This window comes from Corythoichthys intestinalis, chromosome 10, assembly GCF_030265065.1.
Source record: "Corythoichthys intestinalis isolate RoL2023-P3 chromosome 10, ASM3026506v1, whole genome shotgun sequence".
Classification (NCBI taxonomy): domain Eukaryota; kingdom Metazoa; phylum Chordata; class Actinopteri; order Syngnathiformes; family Syngnathidae; genus Corythoichthys; species Corythoichthys intestinalis.
The window spans coordinates 22,281,090-22,309,035 of NC_080404.1; the positions used below are offsets into that span (position 1 = coordinate 22,281,090).

General features: G+C 38.9%; 1 protein-coding gene across 1 annotated transcript in view; it reads right to left on the reverse strand.

Moving 5' to 3' along the window:
• Nucleotides 1-27,946, reverse strand: part of LOC130922866 (collagen alpha-1(XXIII) chain-like) — a 63,435-nt gene that overhangs the window by 24,363 nt on the left and 11,126 nt on the right. The window contains exon 2 of the mRNA XM_057848091.1: nt 23,195-23,264. Within this exon, the coding sequence (XP_057704074.1) occupies nt 23,195-23,264 (70 nt within the window). The remainder of the gene's footprint in view (nt 1-23,194; nt 23,265-27,946) is intronic.

The window sequence follows — 27,946 nt, forward strand, 5'->3', positions numbered from 1 at the left end:
TATATCAAGATGATTTTTTTTTTTTTTTGAATGGGAGTATACACATATACACATTCTGAAGCATATGTATTATAACTGACATTATCAAACAACATAAAATGAACAAAATTGGGTCATATTTTTTTATGTATTTTATCTACTCTACAAAAGTTTATTTATTTGTCTGTATTACATTTACTAATTTTTGTTGAAGTGCCCACTGCACCAGATGCGTGGAAGTCCCCAAAAGTCCAATTTAATGTACTACTATCAGCTGATAATGAATTGTCACCTACATGAGTGAGAGTACAAGAAGGTTTTCTGCCAAAATAAAAACCTCCGCCAAAGGCCATGGTAAAATAAACCTGCGTCATCATTAGTCGCAAATGGCCAGAGAACCAAATTCTCTTAATTGGCTGACAGGCACTTCAAAGACTAATTACTTGTATACAGGCAGTCAAATACGAACAGTTTCTTGTGAGTTTTTCTACCAATCACTAAGGGGCCTTAATTTCATTTGATCTCTGAATGAGATATATGACCTTCGAACGAGCTACTGCAATTTTGACTACCATGACTATTGCTCTCAAGTAGCCAGCTGTGGCTTAAGGAAATATATATGCAGTATATATATTTATATTCAAGACCACTCTTAAAAAAGAATGGAGATTAAATGTGCTGTTTCTGGCAGGCAGCATTGGTCTGTTAACATAAGAATGTGCTCTCTCTTTATTGAATTGCTTTTATACCCAAAGGATGTCTGTAGCAAAGCAAACAGGGTCTCACACACTATGTGTGCATGCATGAATGTGTATGCATGTATGTATGTATGTATGCATGCAGTTTTGTGTGTTCATGTATATAAGACACTTTTGACCATCCCTACATGATCAAATTTATTACTGATGTAAATACTGTACACTTCTGGCTAAAACTATTAGCACCCCTGCAATTCTGTCAGATAATGCTCAATTTCTCCCAGAAAATGATTGCAATTCCAGATGCTTTGGTAGTAATATCTTAATTTATTTTGCTTGCAATGAAAAAACACAAAAGAGAATGGGAAAAAAAGTCATTATCATTTTACACAAAACTCCAAAAATGGGCTGGACAAAAGTATTAGCCCCCTTTGAAAAATCATGTAATGCTTCTCTAATTTGTGTAATTAACAGCACCTGTTACTTACTTGTGGCACATAACAGATGGTGGCAATAACTAAATCACACTCGCAGCCAGTTAATATGGATTAAAGTTGACTCAACCTCTGTCCTGTGTCCTTGTGTGTACCACATTGAGCATGGAGAAAAGAAAGAAGACCAAAGAACTGTCTGAGGACTTGAAAAGCAAAATTGTGAAGAAACATGGGCAATCTCAAGGCTACAAGTCTATTTCCAAAGACCTGAATGTTCCTGTGTCCGCCGTGCGCAGTGTCATCAATAAGTGTAAAGTCCATGGCACTGTGGCTAACCCCCCTAGATGTGGACGGAAAAGAAAAATTGACGAGCGATTTCAACGAAAGATTGTGCGGATGGTGGATAAAGAACCTCGACTAACATCCAAACAAGTTCAAGCTGTCCTGCAGTCTGAGAGTACAACAGTGTCAACCCGTACTATCCGTCGGTGTCTGAATGAAAAGGGACTCTATGGTAGGATACCCAGGAAGACCCAACTTCTGACGCAGAGATATAAAAAAGCCAGGCGGGAATTTGCCAATGCTTACTTGAGAAGGCCAAAAACATTTTGGAAGAATGTTCTCTGGTCAGATGAGACAAAAGTAGAGCTTTTTGGGAAAAGGCATCAACATAGAGTTTACAAGAAAAAAATAAAACAAGGCCTTCAAAGAAAAGAACATGGTCCCCACAGTCAAACATGGCGGAGGTTCCCTGATGTTTTGGGGTTGCTTCGCTGCCTCTGGCACTGGACTGCTTGAACATGTGCATGGCGTTATGAAGTCTGAAGACTACCAACACATTTTGCAGCATAATGTAGGGCCCAGTGTAAGAAAGCTGGGCCTTCCTCAGAGGTCATGGGTCTTCCAATGACCCAAACACACTTCAAAAACACTAGAAAATGGATTGAGAGAAAGCACTGGAGACTTCTATAGTGGCCAGCAATGAGTCCAGACCTGAATCTCATAGAACACCTGTGGAAAGATCTGAAAATGGTAGTTTGGAGGAGGCACCCTTCAAATCTCAGAGACCTGGAGTGTTAGGTTTTGAGTTGGTTCCCTCCTAGTGTGTTCCTGTGATTACCCATTGATTTCACCTGTTGTGCCTGCTCCTAGTGTATCCTCCAACTGCATCCTCCTGTGTAACCCAGCTGTTCCTCGTTGTCTCGCTCCCCCTTGGCTGCGTGTGTGTATATAAGCTGTCAGTTTCTTTTCACTACTTGTTGCGTCATTGTCAGTGTCGATGTCAAGTCCCGTCCAAGCCCTCGTGTATCAGTCCCTCCGATTAAGTTAGTTTCGTTTGAACATTGCCTTTTTGATCCCCAGTCCTTTTGGTTGTACTTTGTGTTTTTGTTAGCGATTATTAAAACATTTTTTGAGTTCACCGCCACCTGCCTTGCTGCATTTTTGTTTCCCTGCGTTTGGGTCCACACCACCTGTCTGCCCGCGCTATCCGTGACATGGAGAAGTTGGCCAAAGAAGAATGGTCTAAAATTCCAGCAGAGCATTGTAAGAAACTCATTGATGGATACCGGACGCGTTTGTTTGCAGTTATTTTGCCTAAAAGTTGTGTATTAGGCTGCGAGTGCCAATACTTTTGTCCGGCCCATTTTTGGAATTTTGTGTGAAATGATAATAATTAAAAAAATAAAAAATCTTGATTTCATTTGTTCATTCAGCCATAATCAAGTGTGAGTAGAGTAGCTAAGATGTTACTTCTAAATAATAATAAAAAAGTAAAAGTAGTCATCCAAAATATTTACTCAAGAATGAGTAAAAAGTATTTAGTGAAAAGGATACTCGAGCAATGAGTAATTGCTTACAATGTATGCTTCTTTTTTTTTTAAACGACGGTATATCTTTTTTCATTTCCATAATGTAACCTGTTATTATTATACTATACTATAACCTATTACATGACCATAGTGGGCAACCCCCCCCCCCCCCCCCCACAAAAGTCAAATTCTCTGTGGAGAAAAGCATTTCCTACCATGAAATTAAAATGATCATATCGCTGGTTTTCCGTGGTTTATCGGTACAAAAAACAAAACAAAACAAAAAAAAACTGGGAGTGCGGTTGAAATTAGCGCTTTCAACAAATTTTGACAGCAGAGCTTTATGTAAAATATTTTAATTTTCACACCCCTTTAAAGACTCCACAAGATTACTTTTGTCTTTCATTTTGTGTGTGTGTCTATGTGGGGCGGGGGGAGGGGGTCAAACCTCTTAAACTACTGAAATGCAAAGAAAACTTTTAGCACAGTTATCTCTATTACACATACAAAAACTGATTTTCATTCAAAATGGTATTTTTTCAATGATTTGCAAAATAAAACAAAAACAGCAATAACCCCAACTTCCACCTCCTAATTTTATATTTTCCCTCATTTCCTCACATACTAAATGCCAAATCTCAATTTTAACTACTTAAGAACATAGGATATATATTAAAATTGAAGTTAATGTAACATTTGCTTTTTAATAATAAAGAAATAAGTAACATACATTTAGAAAGATAAGCACACATGACTTATATTATGCAGAGTGAAATGGACTATATTTTGAAGATCCCGCAAACATTCACTTTTTAAAATCATAAGGAAATGAATAAGTAGCCTAACTTAAATGAACAAATATAAGTCCAAAGTGCACATTGACAGCTAAGATTTTCTGAACCTCCCCATCAGAGCAAATAAGCCTCCTCAACTCTTTCTGTGCTCTTAAAGATTTGATCCATTTTATGTTGCATTGCCCTTTTTTTGTCGCATCAATTCAATAAGCTTTTTTTTTTTTTTTTGCTGTTCCAGAAAACATGCACATTTGAACCAATCAGAGCTAATCATCTCTGTTGATCACATGTCAGTATGTCAGCCAATTGAACGGATAAATGAGTCAAAGCGTTTTGCTTTGCTGCGTGCATTGGCACATTAACGTGACTCATCATCGTCAGACTCAGATAACTGCAGCAGCTGGGGAAACCTCCATGCTAACCATGGAATAAAATCAATAATAAATATTGGTAGAAACGGATTACGCTATACAAGCACTTTATTATGGTTGTTGTTAACACTTGTGTATGTAAATTTGATATTGGTAGATTGTTTTCTTCTTGGAGCTGAAATACATGTTTGGCAGCTGAGAATTATATATATATTTTTTTTACATAGCGTTTTGACAGTTGCTGTTATATTTTCGGAATCAAAGCACCGTGTACCGGAACAGAATTCCGGCTCTGAATCTTATACCGGAACTGTGTTCTGGCCATGAATCTTATACCGGAACTACGTTCCTCACCGTTCTGGCCCACTTTCACCCCTGGGTAACAACCCAAAGTAGCGAAATAAGAGTACCATTTCTTCAAAGTCAAATTAAAAAGTATGGTGTGTTAAAACTACTTGTAGGAGTATTTTTCTCCAAAAGTTAATCAAGTAAATGTTACAAAGTAAATGCAACACATTACTAACCAGCTTAATCAATAAGTAAATGTGGATTCTACATTTGTGTTAGGGTTTGGGTTAGTTGCTGGTAGTATGGTGTTTACATGTTGTCCCTGCAACAGTGTTCTCAGTGTAAGTTAGGCTTTTGTCAAGACTGGAGTAAAGTCATAAGTGCAATTATGAGAATTACTTTCTTTCCCTGCAGTTTCTTGCTCTGTCTGCATGTTTTGAATGGAATAGGGTCTGTTAGCACAGTTGATTGAGACGTTTGACTATGTTTTTAACTATCTTTCCAATGTACGGGGTAGGGAGTTTTTCATCAAGATAACGAGAATCAATCCAGGACAAACCCATCTAAACAAAGATGTATTTTTTCATTATTAAAAAAAAAAAGTTTTCCAGGTATCTCGATAACATCTGTGACAAAACCTCGTTGAAAATACTTCACGGATCAAGTATTATATATTTTGACAGCGTACATTTTGCCATGGTAAATTTGACAAGCATAAGGGGCAGAGCCTGCCCTCATCCTGCACATTGGGCCATTGCAAGCTAGGTTTTTTCGCTAGATTAGCAACCAGTGGGCCGCATCGCACCGGCACGTTGCTGCTAGAATTTGGTATGGTCTACTCTTTTGACTCAGGCTATTTCCTTCTACGGCACTGCCAGAGTGCATAAAATATGTGGCCGTTGTCAACTGTAATAGACCTTCAGCTGTCAATCATATACATGCCTTGTCCTCCCCGGCTTCCTTTGATCAATGCTTAGCAAGGAAAGCTGCAAGCTTGCCGGCCAAGCACCCTAGTCTATGAGCCTCAGCAACGTTGAGATTCAATTTGATGGACTTTTGGTGTAATTGTTACCAACCATGCTGCATCCAGTGTTGGCCAATGCTGCACAATAAATGATTTGCCGAGGAAGCCACGGCAAGCAGCTGCCCCCCTAGTCTTTTTCACTCATACAGTGCCCGCTGTAGGAGACGTCCCTGGCAGGGGTCAGATTTTTTCGTTCCTTTCATGCTACAATGTAGCTCGCAACCCTTCTCACGGCCTGGCTGGGCTGACCCTTTTACCATAACACAAAAGACATTAACACTTTAGAGATGTAGCCACTGTACAAATGCCAGCACTCCGTCGTTATACAGAGGAGAGGGCCTACTCATTCTAGGCCGTCGGTGATGTCATTTTGCACCTTTTTATCCCAGCCCAGCTTTAAAAAAAATAACCAGCTGAGGAGGCGAGTACAATTTTGTTGCTTTAGCTCTGCAATTCAAGACTTAATTGTACTTAGTCTTCGTACATGTTTTCAGCAATTTTCTTTAAAAATCCAATATTTTCATGAATTTAGAGAAGTGCCTTTTGAGGGCTCACATACCAGTTCACGATATACTGCATGTGCTGCCAATCACGTCACCAAACGTAAAGGCTCCACATCATCAAGCTTATATCTCACTGTGCCTAAAAAAACAATCAGGTGTTTGGTCATTTTAGATCAGGGGTCGGCAACCTTTAACACTTGAAGAGCCATTTCGACCCAGTTTCCACTGATAAGACAACAGTGGGAGCCACGCCGATTTTGGACAGGGGTTTGGGATCTTTTTGACCTGGAGAGATTTAACAAAGGGATTTTGTTTAACTCTAGTAAGCAGAACAAGTCAGGTTTACATTTTTGTGTTTTTGTTAACAAACGACACAGGTCAAGAATTCACAGATTATATAAGTCACCGTCCCACTTTACACTTTCCGAGTGGTACCCTAACTTTACATGGTGAATTCATACCTGTGAGAGTGTTCTGTGAACAAAGGTGTATAAGAGGGGAACTATTGTTCTGCTTACTAAAGGGAAGCTAAATTAATTTGTTAAATGTCATCAAGTGAACGTTCACTCATCACGTGCAATATATGAGTCATGTTCACAAAAAAAAAAAAAAAAAAACTCATTTTCACTTGGAGAGGCCGATGACTCACCGCAGAGTATCATACTCAAACACTGCAGATACAGACTACGCTTCACATGGCTGGAAATGACTTCGAACACATGTGAAATCACAATGCAGAGTCACACCATAAAACTAAATGTTAAACCTTAGTCCGACACATCTACATCATACCACTGACGCCGCAAGATTTTGTTGTTCAACGATACTTCCACGTGAAAAGGCTAATATGAAGGCTGAGAGTCAAGTCCTGCTACCGGAGCTCTCCACTGAACTACCAACAAGAAGGAACAGAAAGTCTACAATAGTAATTTTAATAAGTGTCTGTCATCTATAATCAATGTTTGCACTGCGTGCTAGAAATATGATGTAGCATATTTGCCGCCAAGCTATCCTGGAAGTGGAAACCACAAGGGCGATGTGTATGTAAAAGTGGCTGCGACAGGTGCAGCCTGCCTGGGGAGCCATTTGGAGAGCTGTGTTCTCCTGGAAGTGGATCCAGTTTGACAGCCCAAAAAGTCCTGCCTCATGCAAGTTAAACTAGCCCATACCATTCTGGCACGTGTGTGACTCGGGATGCCATTGGGGGTGTAAATCACAAATTTCATGATGATACGAAATCGATTCTTAGGACCACGACTTGCCGATGTTTAAAAGTCTGGGATGTTTAAAAGTCTGCCGTGATTCGATTTCAATTTGAGGGCCTTTAATTGATTTAATACGATAGTATATGCACATTTAACACAAGCAGTTACACTCCACATAAAGAAAAGAATAAATAAATACCTTGCATTTTTCATGTTTCCAGCAATTTTGCTCCTTAAACATTTTAGACATTTTAATGAAAACCAGTCTTTAACTAAACGACATACGAAACAGATGACTATGTTGATCGATGTATTGTGCTTCGATCGATTTAATTGAATTGTAGTTTGAACGGTTGAATTTTGAAAGAAAACTTTTTGAGTATTCGTCAACTATAACTAGACAACAACCTTTTGAGTGTTGCTGACGAAAACTAGACGAAGACTAACTCATTTAAAAATGACTAAAATATGACTAATACATGTTTTCATACAAAAACAATCAACATTGGTATTGAGCCACATCAGTGTATCGTTGCCTCCCGAGTTACCACAAAGTTAAATTTCGTGGTTTAGTTTTTCCAGTGGTGAATAAATTCCTTCATTTCAGAGTCGTGATGAGCCTGCACTAGTTGAGCCAACTATGGTAGCTGACTGGCTTTCTCGACTTCGGAGAGATAAGCAGCTCTAAGTCTTAGAAGGTTCTCTGAAGCCTGAAAGACCCATCAACCAGCTGTACACCATCACCAGTTCGCCAACCAGTCTATATATGTTTGTGGACTTGGAGAAGGTGTTTATCCACGTCTTTTGGGGAATCTTGTGCAGGCTTTTCTGATAGTACGGGTTCCACTCCCCTGGGCATTTAGTCCAACAGGCAGTTGCTGTATAACTGGTGTCAGAGTTTGGTCCACTGAGTTGAATTTGTTTCCGCTGGGGGTTGGATTCTGCCAATGTTGCCGTGTGTCACCAATTCTGTTGTAAACTTTTATAGACATAATTCCTAATACAGTGGTACCTCTACTTATAAAATTAATTGGTTCTGGAAGTAGTTTCTTAAATTGAAAATGTAAATGTAAATTCCCAAATCTGTTCCAAGCTCCCCAAAATTCAGACAAAAATCTTTTATAAAGCATAAATATGCATCAAAACACAAATACATTACAATCAGCACAAAAAAACTTACGATTAGAGTTGCGCATAATGTAGAAAACAAAGAAGTTAATACACTTACATAAAACTGTCAGAATACCTCGTGGCCCGAGGGGCAAATGAAGAGGACGTTGGGATACACACATGCACATACAGTAGAGGTCCCTCTTAGCCAATTGGATACCAGTAAGATACGAGGCAATACCCAATGGCAAAGCAGCTATAAATATGTTACGTTTAGTAAACTCTGGAGCTGTGAGTAGCAGCCCATACTGTATTTTTGCCTTTTATATCCTGGAATTTCTTTCATAACAAGAGGCTGTATTTTCCCGTTCAGAGTGTGTCGTAACTGGAAAATTCTCTGTGTTGAGACGTTCGTAAGTAGAGGTACCACTGTATAAATTTCAAGGGTGGGTTAGGGGGTATTGAGATATAATTCAGGCCAACACTACTTAAACTCCGATTCAATTACTTGTATTTAATGCATTTTAAACACACATAATCCAGTGATTCATTGTGATATTTATTTTAATCCCAGTCATCCGTTGTAACCTGCTGTTGTCTGTATGTTAAAACCCAACAAAAAACACAGAATGGTTACTGTATATCAGTAGGTTTGAAAGTCTGCAGGACTGCAGCCCATTGCGCCAAGACAGCTGGTCTCCATTTGGAACTTCTTGTCCCATAAGGTCCGTAATTGGACTGTAGCAAGTGTTGTGCACCAGGGAATGTCAGGTTCAATTAGCTCTAATTTCACCTTGACTTATTCACTGTCATGCTTTTTATTTGGAACAGCAGAATGCCTGTTTTCTTCTAGTCAGCGAAATATTTACTCATTTGCTTTTTCTGAATTTCATTTGCATAAACATGCACTCATTAGGTCAGCAGGAGAGACTATAAATATTTCAGAAAATTCCCAATTTGTTCTCCAAACTTATTCAATTTGCGTTTCCTAAAATTAACATTTGAGACATTGCCCATGAGAGTCTGTAAAAACATTTTCTCTTTAGTTGGCTGTGAACACTCTCCAAACAAGATACTAAGACGTTTAATGGTGTGTCGTGTTTAAGAGAGCTGTAATAGTGGGAGCAAGAGATCAGGTGGCGGAATGCTCACTACAACATTTTTCATGAGGAAACCAGATGGTGTGTTTTCCTCACTAATATGCTGAAGCTCACCTCCTCCGACGTCATCCTCTCTGTTTTTGCATCGTCCATCCACAATAAAGTTTCCCAAAACTACTGTCTATTACTCTATGTACTTTAAGTGACTCACATTAAATTTCACTCTTTTAACATGCACCAAACAAAACCAAGGTTCTCATTTTATTCTCATGTTTGCCATGAACTTTTCCTCACCATTCCATCTGAGCACGTGGGAAAAAAAATTACGAGATGGAGGTTGGGGTTACTGCTGTTTTTTTTCTGCTGTTTCTACTTTTATTTTGCAAATCATTGAAAGAAAATTAGTTGTTTTTTATGTGTTATAAGAATAAATGTGCCAAAAGCAGTTTTTGTTGCATTTTAGTGGTTTTAGGAAGTTTGAACCCCCCGAGTAGATAAATAAATAACAATTCTGGCTGCCAGGCGACCTTCATGTCAGGGAGTTCGGCAAGAAATCCTAGCGGAAAAAAAAAAAAAAAATTCTAGCGACTTTCAGCCGTGCAAAAAAGAAAGATTGCTGATTCCAATTAACAGTTTTTTGTTTGTTTGTTCTTCAAACACACACTTTGAATATATCAGGCATGCAAGCTTGTCACCTTTCGGTGAAATTTCGCCGTTTTGAAATCAAAATGGGTCATTCTTCTGAATCACGTGGATCCGAGGAGAAAAAATGGGGGCGGGGGGCATGTCAACGAGCAAGTGAAACCGTTAACTTCAAAACCGTAGTCCATGCTCAGAACTACACTCTAGTCCAATGACCTAGACCTATCACCGCCACTCTCTTCTAGTGACAACAAATAACTGACAAGCGTGAGAGACGGGAGCACAGTTATCACCAATCACCAATGAGGAGGCCGAACCCCTCTCCATTGATCCCAGCTTCTTGCCCGGACCCGTTGGAAATTGCGGCAAGTTAAGGGATTAATGTCAAAAATTGCTAACTTCTTAAAGCTAAAAGTTTGAGTGATGGCCTATAATAGTCTTCATAAATCATTCAATCGTGTCGTTCGATCAATTCCTGCGCTTTTAATGGTGTCTATAACAGAAGTATTCACGTAATTTCTTGATAACTGACTTCAGATAGTCCTCGATATTTCACCGCCTCGTAGAACGCAGTACTCAACGTACTCAAGGTAGCTCTAACTGCGGAGCGGATAACTCGCGCCTTTCACACAGGGCTGTGCTAGTAAAGTTAGTGAACGTCAGTTGGGATCTGAATTGTCGCCAGTTGGCGTTGTGACGAGTTATTTAAGGCCCCTTTGTAAAGAGCTTGTTAACGATAAAATAAAAAAAATCATGAGTAATGAGGTAACTAGAGTGATGAACTAGTGCCTTCTATACACGTCATGTTCAGGGCTTTGTTAGTAAAGTTCTGAATGGTCACCAGTTATTTTTGACAAAGAGTTATTTAAGGCCCCTCTATCCTCTCCGATAATTACCGAAAGGGAAGCGTTTTGCCTTGTTGTGGAGGTCGTTTCATTTGTTTAGCCATCGAGAGTTTATCAAACTGGAGAGCTCCGCTACAGGTCGCATTTGAAAGTACCCCCATTCCCGCGCTGTTTGTACACCCCCCCGTTTATAAAACAGCCTACAGGTGTACTTCTGTTCATCCAGTATGATGTCTTATCAATCGAAGTTAAGGACCATGGGACTAATTGCTTTGGTTGAATGTAAATAAAGTTATGATCACTAAAGTTAATGCTTTTGAAGACTTGTAATTTTTTAAAATTTTATCTATCTATCTGTAACCGGTGTGTCAGCGCCGCCCCGCGTTCCACTCCCACTTCTGACCAGGCCGGGACGCGAACCCGCGCAACACGATGCTTCTACTCGGCAGGCATGGACGGTAACCACTGCGGCAATAAAGCTCCAGCCTACGACGCAGCTGTTAGCGTCCTTACATGAAGGAATCGGCAGGGAGGTTTCCACGCGCCACAACGGACCTGCGTGTTACATATCTAACACATAATAGTTAAGTGAATGGAATTTGTACTGTACCTGTAAATTCATATTTTATGCTGTACAGCTGTTCTCTGCTTAATGCAAATGGGACATACTGTAAATTTTATAATTTAGATTTTGTATAATTTGCTACTTAATGCGTCTTATATGTTCTGATTTCAGGATGAGAGATTTAGACTTGTATGTTAAATTATTATGTACTGTGTTTAATTCGAGATGTCTCTGGTTGCACTATGAAATGCACTTTTCCGCGCATGCCGTGTGTCCATGTTACTTTGTCACCTTTTTCACCCCTAACCAGTTTGCATGCCTGTATATAAGTACACATACTTGATAGACAGATGGACGGATGGATAGATCAAAGGAATATATTATTTTGTCAACCTTTTACACTTTTCATCCAATAATTTATTCAGGGAGATGATGGTATGGTTTAATGCAGTCAATAAAAATGCAATTGTTATCTTAAGTTAATTCATGTTCAATAACAAAACACATTTTAAAGTAAATAAAGTGGGTGCGGGTTTTCCTTCGAGACGATGAAGAGGACACTTTTTCACCAATCTGTTCTGAGTGTAATTAGTTGATTGCAGTCAGCTGTCTGTTAGCTGTTTACCTGTTACCCTGTGAGTTAAGCAGAAACACAGGTGCTAGGGACTGAATGGCAGATGAAGTACGGGCATCGTAAAGTCAAGAAGTAGTAGGTCAAGAACATCCTAACCCGAGGACTCCCTGTACAGTGCACCCAACGGAAACGGAAAAGTTAGGCTTTAGTGCACTCATCATTTTTACTTCTTGAATGACCTTCCGCCTCCTTTGTCTGTCTAACTGTCCAGTCGCTTCCTTTGCACTGTCTCTGGCTGCTGCATTCCTCCAATTATGGCCACACACTGGCAGCTGCACTGTAAACTTATCATGAGTAAAGCAAGGGGATCTGCGGTGCTCCCTTCCTGTCAGCACACATGTCAAGGTGAACTTGGGGGACTCCTTAAATAACCAACACTATGACCCTGAGACCCCCTGGCCCCATGTCAGCTGCATAGATTAGAAGACGCCTCATGTATATAAGGTCATATTAATTGTTCATTTTTGGCTTCAACCGTTTTTACAAAAAGGCAATATTCATGCAAGATTCATGCATAGAAGTCTTTTGTTTCCATTTCAGATTTTTTTTTAAATTACAATGACATGACTACTACAATAACTACTAGCATTCGAATCTCCTACATCAGATACAAATATGACCAATATTTATTATGTAATGTAAAATTACCTATTTTGATTTTGAAACTATTCACACTTGACTAACACAATATTTTTTTTCCACAATGTGGTGTTTTTTGTATAAAGTGTAATGTACTTGTAATATATATTCATTCATTTTCCAAGCCGTTAATCCTCACGAGAGTCACGGGGGTGCTGGAGCCAATCTCAGCAAACTATGGGCAGTAGGGAGTAATTAGTTGCCAGCCAATTGCAGGGCATAAGGAGACAACTATTCGCACACACACGTTTTATTTATTTATGAATAAATATGAATTATTGTATTGCCATATTATGAAATCGTCATTATCGTAAGCCTTGTATCGCAAATTTTATCGTGACGTATCCCGAGGTTCCAAATCTTAGTTGTAAAACAGCCTGACGGCATGGCTACTGCTTTGAAAAAGGACAGACAGAGAACCAGAAACTTTTGTTTTCTTTCATAAATGCTAACAGGATAAAGTCTACTAGTAGAATGTATTATTCCTTTTAAGACAAAATATTCACAAGATTTTAGGAAAGCAATCAGAATAATCATCTGAACATGAAATAAGTCGACTGGTACAGGATATAATTTCCTTTTGAACAATAACAATACATGAATGAACTTTGTCTGGTTGCCACTCCTGTCTGAAAATGGCTAATCAAGGAAAAATGTAAACATTTGTAGAACTCGCCTTGCACATGAGATTCAGTGCATTCAATGATCTCTCTCGCTTGCTTGCAAGTGTTGTAACTTGTAACTTCCTAAATAGTCTTGAAGATGTCTTCCCATGCGCATACATTTTACAATATATATTTTCATCACAATATCATGCAATAATTCCAAGACAATTTGTGATAACATATTAGAACTAATACCACTCCATATCAATTATTATTTGTACAATTCTAGCATAGCTATACACTATGGATATTAGTCATGCTTATGTTAACTTATGTGGGTGTGGATAGTAGGTCATTGTAGGTGACCTGCGCTATGCCAACCACGCTAAGCTGCCCAGGCATGAGCGGAAACAGGATTCACCTTGCATACCTCTATTTTTTCCTCTTTCGAGACGTCAGTCTCCTGATGAATTGTGACAGAAATGTTCCGTTAAGGAACAGCAAATCATTTAGTTTTAACCTCCCAATCTTGCCTCTTGACCTCAGGACACACAAGAATACAGGTCATGGTGCATTCATTCACACAAGGTAATGAGATCTATATATGGGAGACCTCCAGTTAGAAACGAGTTCCGTTCCTACACTGGTGACTTGCATTTCCGGATTTCAAAGTTCATATAGAAATTTACATCAAGCTATTTTGTATTAAAAAAAAACAAAAACTAAAATATATTAAGGTGCCTGTGACACAAGAAAGCATGTTTATTTCATATTACACACGGTATTTTATGCTCATGAATGTAATAGAACACTTGAATGTGTGCAGAAGCGATAGAAATATTTATTCAATTTTTTTTAATCTCGCGCCATGAAAATGAGAAACAGCCACAGTCTCGGATTGAGGGAGAATGTAATGTTAACAGGTGACATCAGCTTCACTATACAGCCATACTATTGTATGCAAAAGGACTACGGATTCATCTGATTTTGTGGATTAATTTGTTTACCTTTTGCTTCACGCCAGTCCATTGTGCTGCAGGCTTTTGTTTCTACACCAGGGAGAGTGATGTGAGCATCTCTGGGTTTCCAAAAGATCCTGTTCACCGCGAAAAATGGGCAAAACAAGTAGAGAACCAAGGGACCATTGGACGGACGAGGAAGTGAGTAAGCTACGTGTTTTATATGATGTCAAATACTGGGATCAAAGTAAATGTTTTAATGAGGAGGTGGCTTGCATTTTGTGGGTGAAATGCACCCTGTCCAGCGAGAAGGCGGGAGTGGTCGCCTCCCTCGGCTGACAACCAGCGGCTTGTCGCACACTATGGTCGCCGGCCGATGTAGGACATGAGAGCATGGCTGCCTGAGTTGTTTGGTTTCGAGGACTTCGACTGCTGGCGACGTAAGGTCTGTGTGGATACAGAATAGCTTTTGGTGACGAGCAAGGTGTTTTCGCATGATGGTTTAACTTTGGTCTGAATGCAGCATAGGTCTTGACCAGTGTTCGTTGGTGTCTCTCCTTTCTTTCATTCTTTTTATGATATTAACCTTCGTTTCAATGCTAATTGCTTTTTTTGGCTGGACCTAGGAGACCCAGCTTTCTTTTCTGTGGCCATAATGTGAAAAAAGGAGGGCGACAAAGGCAAAGATACTCCCTGCACAGACAAGCACTATGCACTCGCTAAGCCAGGGGTTCCCAACCTATTCCACTAAGGCACACTGTGGGTGCAGGATTTCATTCTTACCAAACAAGATGACAACACTTTTTCCCCAATCTGGTGTTTTACAAGTGCAATCAGTTGATTGCAGTCAGGTGTGGCTTGTTTTAGCAGAAGCCTCATTGGTTCAACTGTCTCTGCTGGATCGGCTGGAACAAAAACCAGGACCCACAGTGTGCCTTGAGGACTGGGTTGAAAACCCCTGCGCTAAGCAACGGCGCTGTAAAGTCGAAACGTCGAAAGTTGAGGACATCGTAACCACAGGACTCCTTGTATACGCTTTTGCCTGAAAGATTTTCTTTCTTTTACATGTGTACACAAACTAGCTGGGTGGAAGGCAAATCCCAATTGCTCACTCCGCAAGTATCTCTACATAATTCATCCATGAACGTCTGCTTTATTGTTCGTCATACTTTGTGCGCTTTAACCTCCTGGACTCAAGGAAATTTGTGTCCTCTTTCACCATGCTGACCAAATTTAAAGGGAATACAAATAAGGCTGCTCATTGACTCCGAATGGAGTCAGCTATGTTATGCCAAAAGCAGAGCAGAACGCCCCCTTTCAAATACATCCAACAAATTATCAACACCAGGTCCAGCACCTCTTCTTCTGGAGTGCAATAACATGCAAATGTACGTCTGATCTGCATACAAGAGCTGCCACAAACAATTATATATGTATGAAGTTAATCCGTTTGGAGCGACTAGTAAGCTCAAATATATAACACTTCATTGGGCCAGCAACCAGCTGCTCTTCTCTAACCTTCATTACCTTCTGGCTTAAGGTGTTTCAGTTGTGTGAACACTATAAATAAAGACAATTCTTTATGAGCACTGTCATTTTCTAAAAATGCAAAAAGATGATTTTATTTTCCCCAAAATGGTGTTGCACTGATACCAACACTAGAATTGATACCGATACAGCACTAAACTGACCTCATCGGTATCGGGGACTGTTAAGAAATAACGTTTCAATGCTGTGCAACATGTACTTTTCGATATCTAGTTTCCAACTGCTGGTTGCCCTACCCAAGATGGCTACCAGCTACACACTCTGCCTAGAAAAAAAGGAGCTCTTGTCACTCTTCCCAGGATAATGATATATGCCCAGTCGTGTGGCGCCCACCTATCCTTCTGCTGTGACTTGCAATAAGTTTAATACTAGTAAACGTCCAATTCATTTGAAGCAGGACGGTGGCAGGCTGCAGTGAATCAACTGTCATTCATTCCCTTTGAGCCCTCCCACTTCAATTGGATTGGACGTCTGGCGCCGTCAGTGGCAGACAATGAGCTAAGCAGTGTCTTACTAAGCGAGGATAGCAATTACTTTACAAGGGCAGTCATGCTCCTTGGACGGGTGATGTTTTATTTCTGCAGATTTTTCTAGTCGGAATTCGATGAATAAATATGGTCATGTAGGTTATAGTACATATAATGATAAAAGTTCATATAGGAGAAATGCTGTGAAAAAACATATACCATTGTTTAATTAAAGAAGACATCAGACAAAAGTTGACTTTGCTTTACAGTCCCTTTCACACTTACCAAAAAACACCAGCATGTATCCCAAGCGCAGCAGTTCAATACTACATTTCCCACAATGCTTTGCGCGGCTTAGCTCCCTGACAGCTACCCTATTAGCGAACACCAGTCGAGGCAAAATCAAATTTTTATATAAAAGTTTACAATCATCGGCAGTGCAATGATGCGACACCAAACGGAATTTTACAGATCACTCCAATACAAAGCTGCAACAGAAGTAAACAGTTGCCGGATAGTAAGTTTAGCAAGTTTACATACCGATAGCCTGTGAGTTCCTATCGTAATGAAGGTTTGTTTGTGAATGAGAATTGACAGTTGACGCCATGATAAAGCCAGTGCACCAGGTAGCCCTTATGTCTGAAAGCAATTTCCCAGGTCGACTGACAAGAAGATGATGCGGACATTTACCGAGTCGCGTCTAAGTATAATGTGCGGGACTTTCCCAGGAAGCGGTATCTGTGAAAGCAGGCATCAAATTCCTGGGTCACAGCGCGATGGCTGATGACGTAAATTTCATGGCGGGCCGATCGTCATTTCCTCTTTCTTCGCAGTAAGATGAAAAGCAGTAAACAAACATCTCAATTATCAACATAGAAAACTGGAAATAGCTAAATTAAACTGAAAACATAACGAAATTAAATTGTTACTGGATCGTAGAGCTGAGTAAGAGAGTCCATTGCCCATCTTTGGAAATGTGTGGTTTGTTTTGTTGCCAATGCCGACCAAAAATTACAGCAACTGCCCCCCAGCACAGAGAGCGCCAAGTCGGCAACACGGAACAAGTCTGTGAACCTTTATCTTGCTCTGCACCAAGCACTTTTAATGGGTACTAACTCGTAGTATTGTTGGAACTCCAATATGAATTTTGTTGTTATTTTAACAATGACAAATAAACTCTGAATCTGAAACTGTCCAACCCACGTTACTTCTGGGATATCTTTATATGTGTGAAAGCAATGATGCAGGTAAATACTGCATCACAATACATGGAAATTTACTGGAATATAAGTCTGAAAGGGGCTATAATAAGCATTCTTATCACTGAATACATTTTTTTTTTTTTGTGCTTGAGTACATTTTCTAGATGACTACTTACTTTTACTTGGGTAATATTATTTGGAAGTAACAATACACTAACTTAGTTTTGGGCTACTCTACCCACCTCTGCTTGTAAGTCAGCATGGCAAGTGAATGTTGAATTTCAGCACAATCTGTAAGTGGAGCTTCTTCCCGATTTATCGTCCATGAGCTATCGATATTTACTTTACAAATTAGGCGCAGAACCCTTAAACACACAGGTACCAAGGTGTGAGAGAGAGAGAGAGAGAGAGAGAGAGAGCAAGAGAGCGAGAGAGAGCAAAAGACAGAGGGAGAGAGAGAGCAAAACAGAGGGAGAGAGAGAGAGAGAAAAAGAGAGAGAGAGAGAGAGAGAGGGTGAGAGAAAGAGAGAAAGAGAGCACAAAACAGAGAGAGAATATCACTGAACATAGGGTGACCAAACGTCCTGTTTTGCCCGGAGATGTCCACTTTTCATATCCTGTCCAGGACATCCGGTGGGGTTTTAAAAATTCATGAAAATGTCCATTTTTCATTATTTTTCATGGGATCAATTAGTGTGTGTTTAAATTGCCTGACGCTTTGCACAGAATACTACAGTACTCTGCTGGCTTTATCATGGTGTCAACTGTTAATTCTCATTCACAAACAAACCTTCGTCACGATAGGAACTCACAGGCTATTGGTATGTAAACTTGCTAAACTTACTTTTACTTACTTTACTTCTGTTGGAGCTTTGTATTAGTGTGATCTGTAGAATCCCATTTGGTGTCGCGTCATTGCACTGCCGATGATTGTAAACTTTTATATCATTGTTTGATTTCGCCTCGGCTACCGGTGTTCGCTGATAGGGTAGCTGTCAGTGAGCTAAGCCGCGCTAAGCATTGTGAGAAATGTAGTTTTGAAGTGCTGTGCTTGGAAACATGCTGGTTGAATTGTTTGTCAGTTTATTTAAGTTATCGTTTGCGTGCAATCCAGAACATTGAATGAGAATAACAATTGAGTGGGAATAACAATTTGTCAACGACAATTGTCGTAATAGATATTTTTAAAAATGTTTAGTTGGCACATAGCCAACTGTGTATATTGAATGGATACATTTTCATGAGCCTGCATTATATTATTATTATTTTTCCATCACTATTTAGACCTTTTTTTGCGTTTTATTGTTTGATTATTTTTTAGGAATAATAGAGCCTGTTGAGTAACCTATTACCTAGTAATTTGAATTTGTGTTTTTTTTTAATGTACTTTATGGCTATAATTGTGTTTTTTTTTTTTTTTTTTTTTTTTTAAGTGAATTTTTCCATCCCGACGGAGGAGGCATACTGGGGGAGTGTCCACTTTTTAGAAATCGAAATATGGTCACCCTAGCTGAACATGTCTTAGCAAATGCTCATAGGTCAAATCCCATGTTGCTGTCAAGGACTGATTCCGTGTGTATAAGGGGCTGATTATATTATGAAGCTGCTGGCCTGCACGTGAGAGAGAGGTGACACATTTGCAGCATACTAGTAGTTTTAGTCATGCAGTGGTGGAACTCTTGTGGTTCATCCTGTCCTCAAGCTAAATGTCAAACAAAAGTCAAATCTATACAGTGTAACAATCTATCTGTCCGTACATCTAGCTGAGAAAATTAGATGAGAATCAACAGCTGAATCTAAACAATGCCATCACTACCCGTCAAAGCCGTGGGGAGACTGACATAGACAGCATTCTCAAACAGTTGATTTGAGACCCACTCAGCTATAAGAAATGTGTCTAGTGATTCATATCCATCCTTTTGAAGCATCACGTATGGTTCCCATGGCGTTGCTTTATGGTCATGATAAACATTTAAATAACAAGACACTGCGGCACCTTTGAGACCCGGAGTGGCTCATATTCTGGTGCTCTACGTTTAGCAGTTATTTTTCTAAGTCTACTTGCAAAAATGTCTCCCCGTGTTATTCTATTCAAGTGCTGGCAACCATGACACTTGTACACATACTGTGCGCATGGCACAATTTCCTATGATTATTACAAAACCAGGACTATTCTAAAGTATACTGTTGTCACAATATTAAAATTTTCAATTCGATAATGACACTCAAAAACAGTACTTGATACTCGATGCTATTTTTGGTACTACATAAATGAAAGCCCAAAATTATCATCATTATTTTGTCAGTGACAGACACCCTATTATGTGACTTTTAAAAACTAAATTAAAACTTTGAATAACTTTAACTTCAAATAAGTTTATGAGTAGTAGACGTCCAAATCCACTTGAAGTGGGAGGGATGGCAGCGAATGAACAAATTCGCTGCCATCACTCAAGCTTCAAATGGATTGTTCGTCAAGTGCCGTCAATGGCAGCCAATGTGCTAACAGGGAAAATGTAAAATTATACTCCATGACTATCAAAAGTACTGCAAAATCAAATGTGACAACAAACTTCTGGTGACCTGTGGTCATGCAAAAACCAATAAATGAGTATTGATTCTTTTGCAATCAAATATCATGTAAAGATACTACATTACAGTTTTGATGCTTTTCGATACTTTGACTACCCTACTGCAGCATAAAACTTTGACTGTTTTACCAGGTTGTTGGAGGCAGAAACACTGTAATAAAGTGTTGGAGAACTTTTCCTTAGTTTGTCTGCATACTGTATAATGCATCTTCAGTACAAAAATGAGGCATTCACATTTTGGTGATGATCCAAATTAGGATATGTCTGCTGGGTAAATTAGCACACCACTACGTATTACAATATGTCTTGAATAATATCGAATGTGCGGTATTGTATGCACAAGCGGTGTGTTTTTGCATGGCGCGACATTTATAGTCCTAGATGATGTTACCGCTTTTGATCATCTATCACTGGAAGTACTTCTTTCCTTTGCACTCAACGTATTCATTGAGGATCCTGTCTCCATCAAGGCACCACAGTTCTGCCCTCTCAGTCACCAGGCAATGCCAAGAATCAAAAGTATGGCATTCAAGTGAACAGAGTGTGCGCCTGGTGATGACTGGCAGTGGCCAGGTGGTTTACGCTTCCTACAATTCACTCCACTATAAAGAACTGTTTAGTTTATTTAGTCTTTCATTGATTACTTTATATGAATACTTCTATGAAAGATTTACTTTTGACAAAGTTTTTCACTTCCCATCTTGTTTTGTCTACAAAATAGTCAGGCCTAAATTATATTGTGACCAATGCTGTTCTCGACCTCTGCTTGAAAAACAAACTGTTTTAGGTTTTAATTGTGGAGGCTGTAGACGAATAATTCTGAGAGCTATAGACCAAGTTAGAAATGTAATAATCATTTCACAACACTATGAGACTAACTCAATATCAGTTAATCAAGTAAAAGTGAAAGTAGTCAAAAAATTTACTGAAGTACAACTAAAAGAGTATTCGGTGAAAAGAATATTCAAATAATGAGTAACTGCTAAAAAGATTTTTTTTTTTAAACAATAATATATATTTTTTACAACGTCAACAATATGAGCTATTATTATGATGCTGTACTATAGCTATACTGACCATATTAGGCCAAAAAATATTTACAAAAATCATTAAATTCTAACAAGAAAAATCTACAGAAATGAAACATCATCTGCCTAAAGAGCATGAGTGCCCTCTAGTGGAGGAAAACTCTCCTACCATGAAATTAAAGCGATCATATCTCCGTTTTTCCATGGTGTATTGGTGCCAATTAAAAATTGGAAGAGACTTTCATGTGCGATTTAAAGTAATGTTGATGACAGCGCTCAAATAGTGTATTTTTCACGGTGCTTTAAAGATGCCACGTCATTCAACACGCCGGTCTGATCATAGGACATCCGACTACAAACTTGTGTGTGTTCAAGTGACTGTAATGTAACATCTAATTGGTATAACGGAGGCATGTGATTATTGTTGGAACTTCTCATTGGTGAAACTGGTAGAGCTACTCTCAGCATCTTTGTCAACTATTTTCAATAAAGAAGAAAAATGTAATGACTCTAGTGTAGCACAGAGTACCGTTTCTTCTTCACAAATCTAGTCATCAAAGTAAGAATTATGGTGTTGTAAAACTACTGAGAAGTTAATTTTCTCCAAAAGTTACCCAAGCAAATGTAATGCAGTAAATGTGATGTGTTCCTACCCACTTTTTGCCCAGTAAACAATTGTTTCAAATTGATGCTATATGAGCAAAGTTGATAAGACCTGTTAAAACACACAATTTCTGTTCTCCTAGACACCCACACTTGGTATTATACTATCTCCGGGGAGAGACAGAAAGTCACAAGAAGCTGTAAAAGGGTGAAACCATCTGGTTGGTTTAGAGTTAAAAGCCTGGCACACCTGTAGTAAGTGGAAATTCTCTTCTGAAGTCTCAAACTGATCACTACATTAATGGGCGTTCACGAGCCGAACTGCAGACACTTATCACCATGTTGGAACACTCACATCCTATTCACAAGACCAATTAGCACTAATGTGTCTTGACGGGCACCTCCTGCAGTTCCCACAGTGCTGCGGGACTCAACCATTAGCACACACATACCAAGCTTTAAAAAACACCCCAGCGGGAAATGACTGCAGCATTCCGTCAAATGTCATTCACTCTAATTCAATGTTTTTATTTTTATTTTTAAACATTTATAGAAAACAACGTAAAAAAACAACTGATAAATCCCAACTCTTTGTAACAGTAATAACATTGATAAACGTACATTTTAAAATTCAGTTATTTGCCATTTGGAATTCCAGCACACTATGGACTCATCAACATTTTCCATAACTAAAATGATTTACTCACAAACAATAAACTTTTTTTGTTACCAGTATTGCGGAAAAAAACAACAGTTGTGGTGAGTGCATGTGTACATTCACAAGCTTGGTTCAAGCCACAAAAATAGCAGTTCTGCAATTCTGTTGCATGACAAATTGGATACAAATGGGGGGGGGGGGGGGTTGGGGGTTCATCTCATTGGGTTGAAAAGGTCAATATTCAGATCTATCTTGGCAAAATAGCATGCGGACATTCTTGCATAATCATTATTAAAATGGGATTTTCAGGAATAAAAAATGGTTGGAGAAAATTTCGTCTTACCTGCGATAATCATGTTATAATACTACAATTCTTGTAAATAGTAGGTGGTGCTTTTCATCTACAATTAGAAAATACCTTAGATACAAAGTACAGTACTAAAGTAAATACTTTTTGTTAATGTTCAACACTGCGTGACTCACTGACAATTACTGTTTAATAGTACTGCACATGTACACAATATCACTTTTCAGCTTTGTCGTACTTGTTCTAGAAAATCCATGATTAACATAACATTCAAGAAAATACAAAGTATACTTTTTATACAATTTATTAATATTAAATAATATTTGTCTTCAACTTATTTTCTGCAATCTGAGGTAAGATGATTTCAGTGCATATTGTATCATCTTCATGCTACTGATCGTGCAGGCAAACGGGTGTATTTTGTCCTAGTGTTTTTGCCATAAACAGCAGAAGTTGTGCAGGCAACGTAGATTGTGCCATGATACTAGAGATAGACACAAAAGAGCCGTGTACATATTTAAAGTACCAGTGGTTATCACCACTCCATTTATTGAGAAGATGTTACTCTCATGTGGAAAACATACCTGGCGGACATAAGCAGCTGTAAGGAGCCTCCCTTGCTTCTCGTGTCTTTGGTAATCGTGCTGCCAGCTTCTGCATGTGGGAAAAGGAGAAAAACCGAATTAGTCCAAATCCAACAACCAACATGACAAGAATTTTACAGTCCATTAGACTAGTTATCTTTTAGAAAAACGATTTGCTTTAGATTGGAGAAGGATTGGGTAGTAATGCATTACATTTACTCCGTTGCATTTACTTGAGTAACCTGTGGAGAAAATTTTACTTCTCAGAGCTTCTCAGAGCAGTTTTAGCACCCCATACTTTTTAATTTGACGAGTAGATTTGTGAAGAAAAAACGCTGGGCTACAATGGAGTCGCTGCATTTTTCCTCTTTAGATGTTGCTTTATTTTTGCCAGATATGCTCACAGTGACTCAGTTTAACCAGTAATACAGTCACAATAAACCTAGGCAACATAAACCACTTTTTAGGTCTCGTTAATCTTACTTTAAAAAAGTAATTAGCTACAGTTACAAATTACTTATCCTAAAAAGTAGTGAGTTAATAATTCATGTACCTCATTGTAAGAGTAATTAGTTACTCAGCAAAGTTACTTTTCATGTTCTACACATTATTACATTATACATTCTATAACATCTTTCACAACAAAGATGTTTATATTAACTGATAGAAGAATAAAAACACTATATACAGTAATTTAGAACATATGGTATTTATTTGGATCAAATATATTAGTCTGTTAAGAAAACACAAATGTAAACTGACCATTAACCAGTGCAAATCTCTGAAACTGTATGTTAGGCCGACTGCAAAATAAGCAGAACACTATCTTTAAATATTCTGTAAAGTAACAATATTAAATATTAAAAATAATTCAAATTTGAGAATGCTACCCTTGAAATTCCCTGTCCTTTTGCCATTATGACTGTTTTGTCATGCAACTTGTCTTAGCCAGAGCGTGCAGTGAATGAAGCAGGGCATGATCCGTCCACCTAGCCAATCATCATCGTGTTTACAACGGCGGCACCACCCCATTTCCTCCTCCCCCGTCTTGCTCTGCTCTATCCAGGGCAAGCAGGCAGGTGGATGTGTGACAAAATCAGACAAGTCGCGCTTCATTCAACCACACTGTAGTAACGTGCCCCTTCACATCCTCAGTAACGGTTGGATGTTACAAATGTGTGAAAAGTAATTAATCAGATTATTCACAATGTAAAAAAATAACGCTGTTAGAAACGCCGTTATACGCTAACACTGTCATTAACAACACTGCACATGACCACACACAAGCTTGCAGTTCGAAGTCCTATGATCACATCGGCCTGTTAAATCATGTGGCGTCTTTAAAGCACTGTAGAAAAAAAGACATAGAGCGGAAGAGAGGATCATAAACCAGAGATTATCATTTTAAATTCATGGTTGAAAATGTGATTTCCTTTATGTTTTTGAATGGGTGATATTTAATTTCTGTATTTTTTTTATAATCGGGATTAGATTATTTTTGAGTATTCAGGGCTCCAGACTGCAACCGAGTGGTTGCATTTTGTCACTAAAATTAGAGCCAGTGCGAGTATTTTTTTCATGTGCTTGCACATGCGCGACCAGTAATATTGCGTTTTTCGTATTTTTTTTCCTGACAAACTCCTTCACGGTTAAATCCACTAGTTGGCTGCAATGTAACGAGCTGGTTTGCCAAAGGAAAATACAACAGAAGCAAAATAAGGGAGTCAGGCGATGTGTTTAGCTGGTAAAATTTTGGTAGCGGGAAAACTTGACACCACTTGCGAACAAAGGCAAAAAAGACAAAAAGTGATTACTTTCTTTCCAACAAATCTGCTGGCACTATTTCAAAGCAGGCCGATGGGGGGAATAGGTCCGAGTCAGGGGCTCGACACACTGGAGTCGATGAGCGATAAATGCGAAATTCATCGCCGTTGACCTGGAAGCCAATACATGGGGAGCGATATGATTGCAGCGTCAGCGACACACACAACCTACTGCCTGTGCGTCATTGCTCGTCTCTGATTAGCTATTTAAAATTTCCGGTCTTTTCTGAGCGCCAACAACTTCCCATACGGCTGCTTTTTTATTTATGCCCTGGAAATCATGACGAGAGGTATCATAACGTATGTGCTGGTCACACACTACTAAAATGATACGCTCATCCATGTTGACAAAGTGTAGTCTGTGGATTTTTAAATTTCCAAGTTGGCCAGTGTCCTTGCAGGTGATTTGTCGATCAATAAATCCATTGCTGATTGGTGGTAGTGCCAGGTAAGAGCGACAGAAATAGAGCAAAATTCCCATGTTAAACTAATTTCTAAGCAGTATACTGGTTGATTTAAAAAATGATAGAGAATAAAATATAGATTTATAAATGTGTAGTTTTATGCACTTATTATGAGTGTATTTATCGGTTAAACAGTGAAAATGACAAAAACAGAGGAAAACTGTGCATGTCAATTTACAGTGTGTGCCCCTGAATCTTCTGCTTGTGCCCCTAAAATTTTAAGTTAGGGGCCACTGTGCTCCTAGTAAAAAATGTTAGTCTGGAGCCCTGGTATTTTCTGGGCCTAATATGGTCATGTAATACATTATAGTACATTATAATAATAAAAGTTCATATAGATGACGTTATGCTGAGAAAAAAAAAATATACCAAGTGTACTCATTAGCCTATTTGAGTATTCCTTTCACTTTTTTATGTGTACTTGAGTGAATTTTTTGGATGACTACTTTTACTTTTACTTAAGTAGTATTATTTTGAAGTAATGTTACTCCATAGTCCTATGATCACCCCGGGCTGTTTAATCATTTGGCATCTTTAGAGCACCGTTTAAAAAAGGAAAAAAAAAAAAAAATTGACATAGAACACTGACGTCAACATTACTCGAAAGAGCGGATTTCAACCTCCCTCACAAATATTTTTTGGGAGGGAGAGGTGCACTGTTTGACCACAGAAAACCAGAGATATGACCGTTTTTTTGTATAGACTTGAAAGACAGTGATAGGGTGATGAAACGGTTTTGCGGTCCATCATCATCTCCTGAAAACTTTTAAACTGTTGATGGTATTTTCTTCCGTAGAAAAATTGTACATCCTGAACCCTTAAGTATGATAGTTGACCTCATTAGAAATGCCTGCCTTTGATTTGACCCTGAGCAGAATACAAAACCATGCAAGTACACCAAAGCATAGCAGTAGTCTCACTGGCGTGGTTACTAGGAGAGGAATGCCAGCATGGACTGTTTAGAGGCTGGCGACAGGTGCTGCAGTTGATGCTATGGAGGTACTGTCATTCCAAGCACTCCTGATCTTCTGGATACTATTAAAGTACATCAGGGCCTTTATCTTAGTCTTTGGCACGATGATTTAGGCAACATGAGACTGAAGAAGTAATGACACAAAACTTTCAAAGACATCGTCTGATTATACAGTATCTTAAAATCAACTTGGCCATTAGATAAAGCCAGATTACTATAAAAGCCTGCTTATACTATCTACGCTCATTCATACAATTCAAAACCTGATGTGTGGGTTTAAAGTTGAGAAGGTATTGGAATGTTAAAGGGGTTTGCAGATGTTAGGAGGAAGAAAAAAAAAACAGCTGAAGTATGTGGAAGAAGAAACAAGATATTTGGAAGAATTACTTTGATATTCTAAACTAAATCAAGGTGTGTTAAGTTTGATTTTGTTTGGGAAGACATGGAAAGTGCTGCGGTTCCAGGAGCATCTGGTTAGATCCCCCTGGCAGAGCTGGGTGCATGCATCCTCCTCCTATTATTGTTTTGCTCATTTTTACAGTACTGTGTTCTTTTCCTAAATGCGAAAATGTGGTGTACTTATCAGTCATTGGGGATCCACGTCACAGAGCACCACAGTATGCTTTCTAATTCATTTCAATGTGAAAATTTAATTCTACGTATGACTAAACTGAATTATGAGCTTGGTTGGAGAACAAATCAAGTTTGTACTGTATACATTTTAATTGAACAATTTGATATTTAAAGGCGCAGCATGGAGTGTTTTTACTTTTTCGACATCGACTCTTGGCGACTCTTCGACATCGTAATTGCTTTTGCTGAAGAGCAAGGTATTTTCACACGACAGTTTAACTTTCGTCTGAACACAGCACATGACTTTACAGATGTTAAGATGGATCTCCTTTCTTTATTCTTTTTATGATGTTAAGCTTCGTTTTCATGGTAAATTTCTTTTGGCTGGTCTTAGAAGACCAAGCTTTCTTCTTTAGGGCCATAATGTGAAAAAAGAAGAGTGAAAAAGGCAAAGATACTCCCGGCACAGACAAGCACTGTGCACTGCTAAGCAGAAATAATGGTGCTAGGGATTAAATGGCGGATGACGAAATGACAAACATCCTAAATCGAGGATAGTGAAACCTGAGGACATTTTTTTTATTTTTTATTTTTTGCAAACGCATTTTATGACTATGATAGAGAGTGCTGGACATTTCTGATTGGTTTGGGAGAAAAACAGTAAGGATGATGCAGCAGCGGTACGATTGTAACTTTATGCTCTCATATGTCACCGCTTCTGTTCTTAACTTTTATGGACAGAATATCTAGGCACAGGAGAGGCATTGAGGGGGGTCCGGTTTGGGGACCTTAGTTCTGCATCTCTGCTGTACGCTGATAATGTAGTTGTGTTGGCTTCATCAAGATGTGACCGTCAACTCTCACTGGAATGGTTCACAGCCAAGTGTGAAGCGGTCTGGACCACCACCTCCAAATTTGA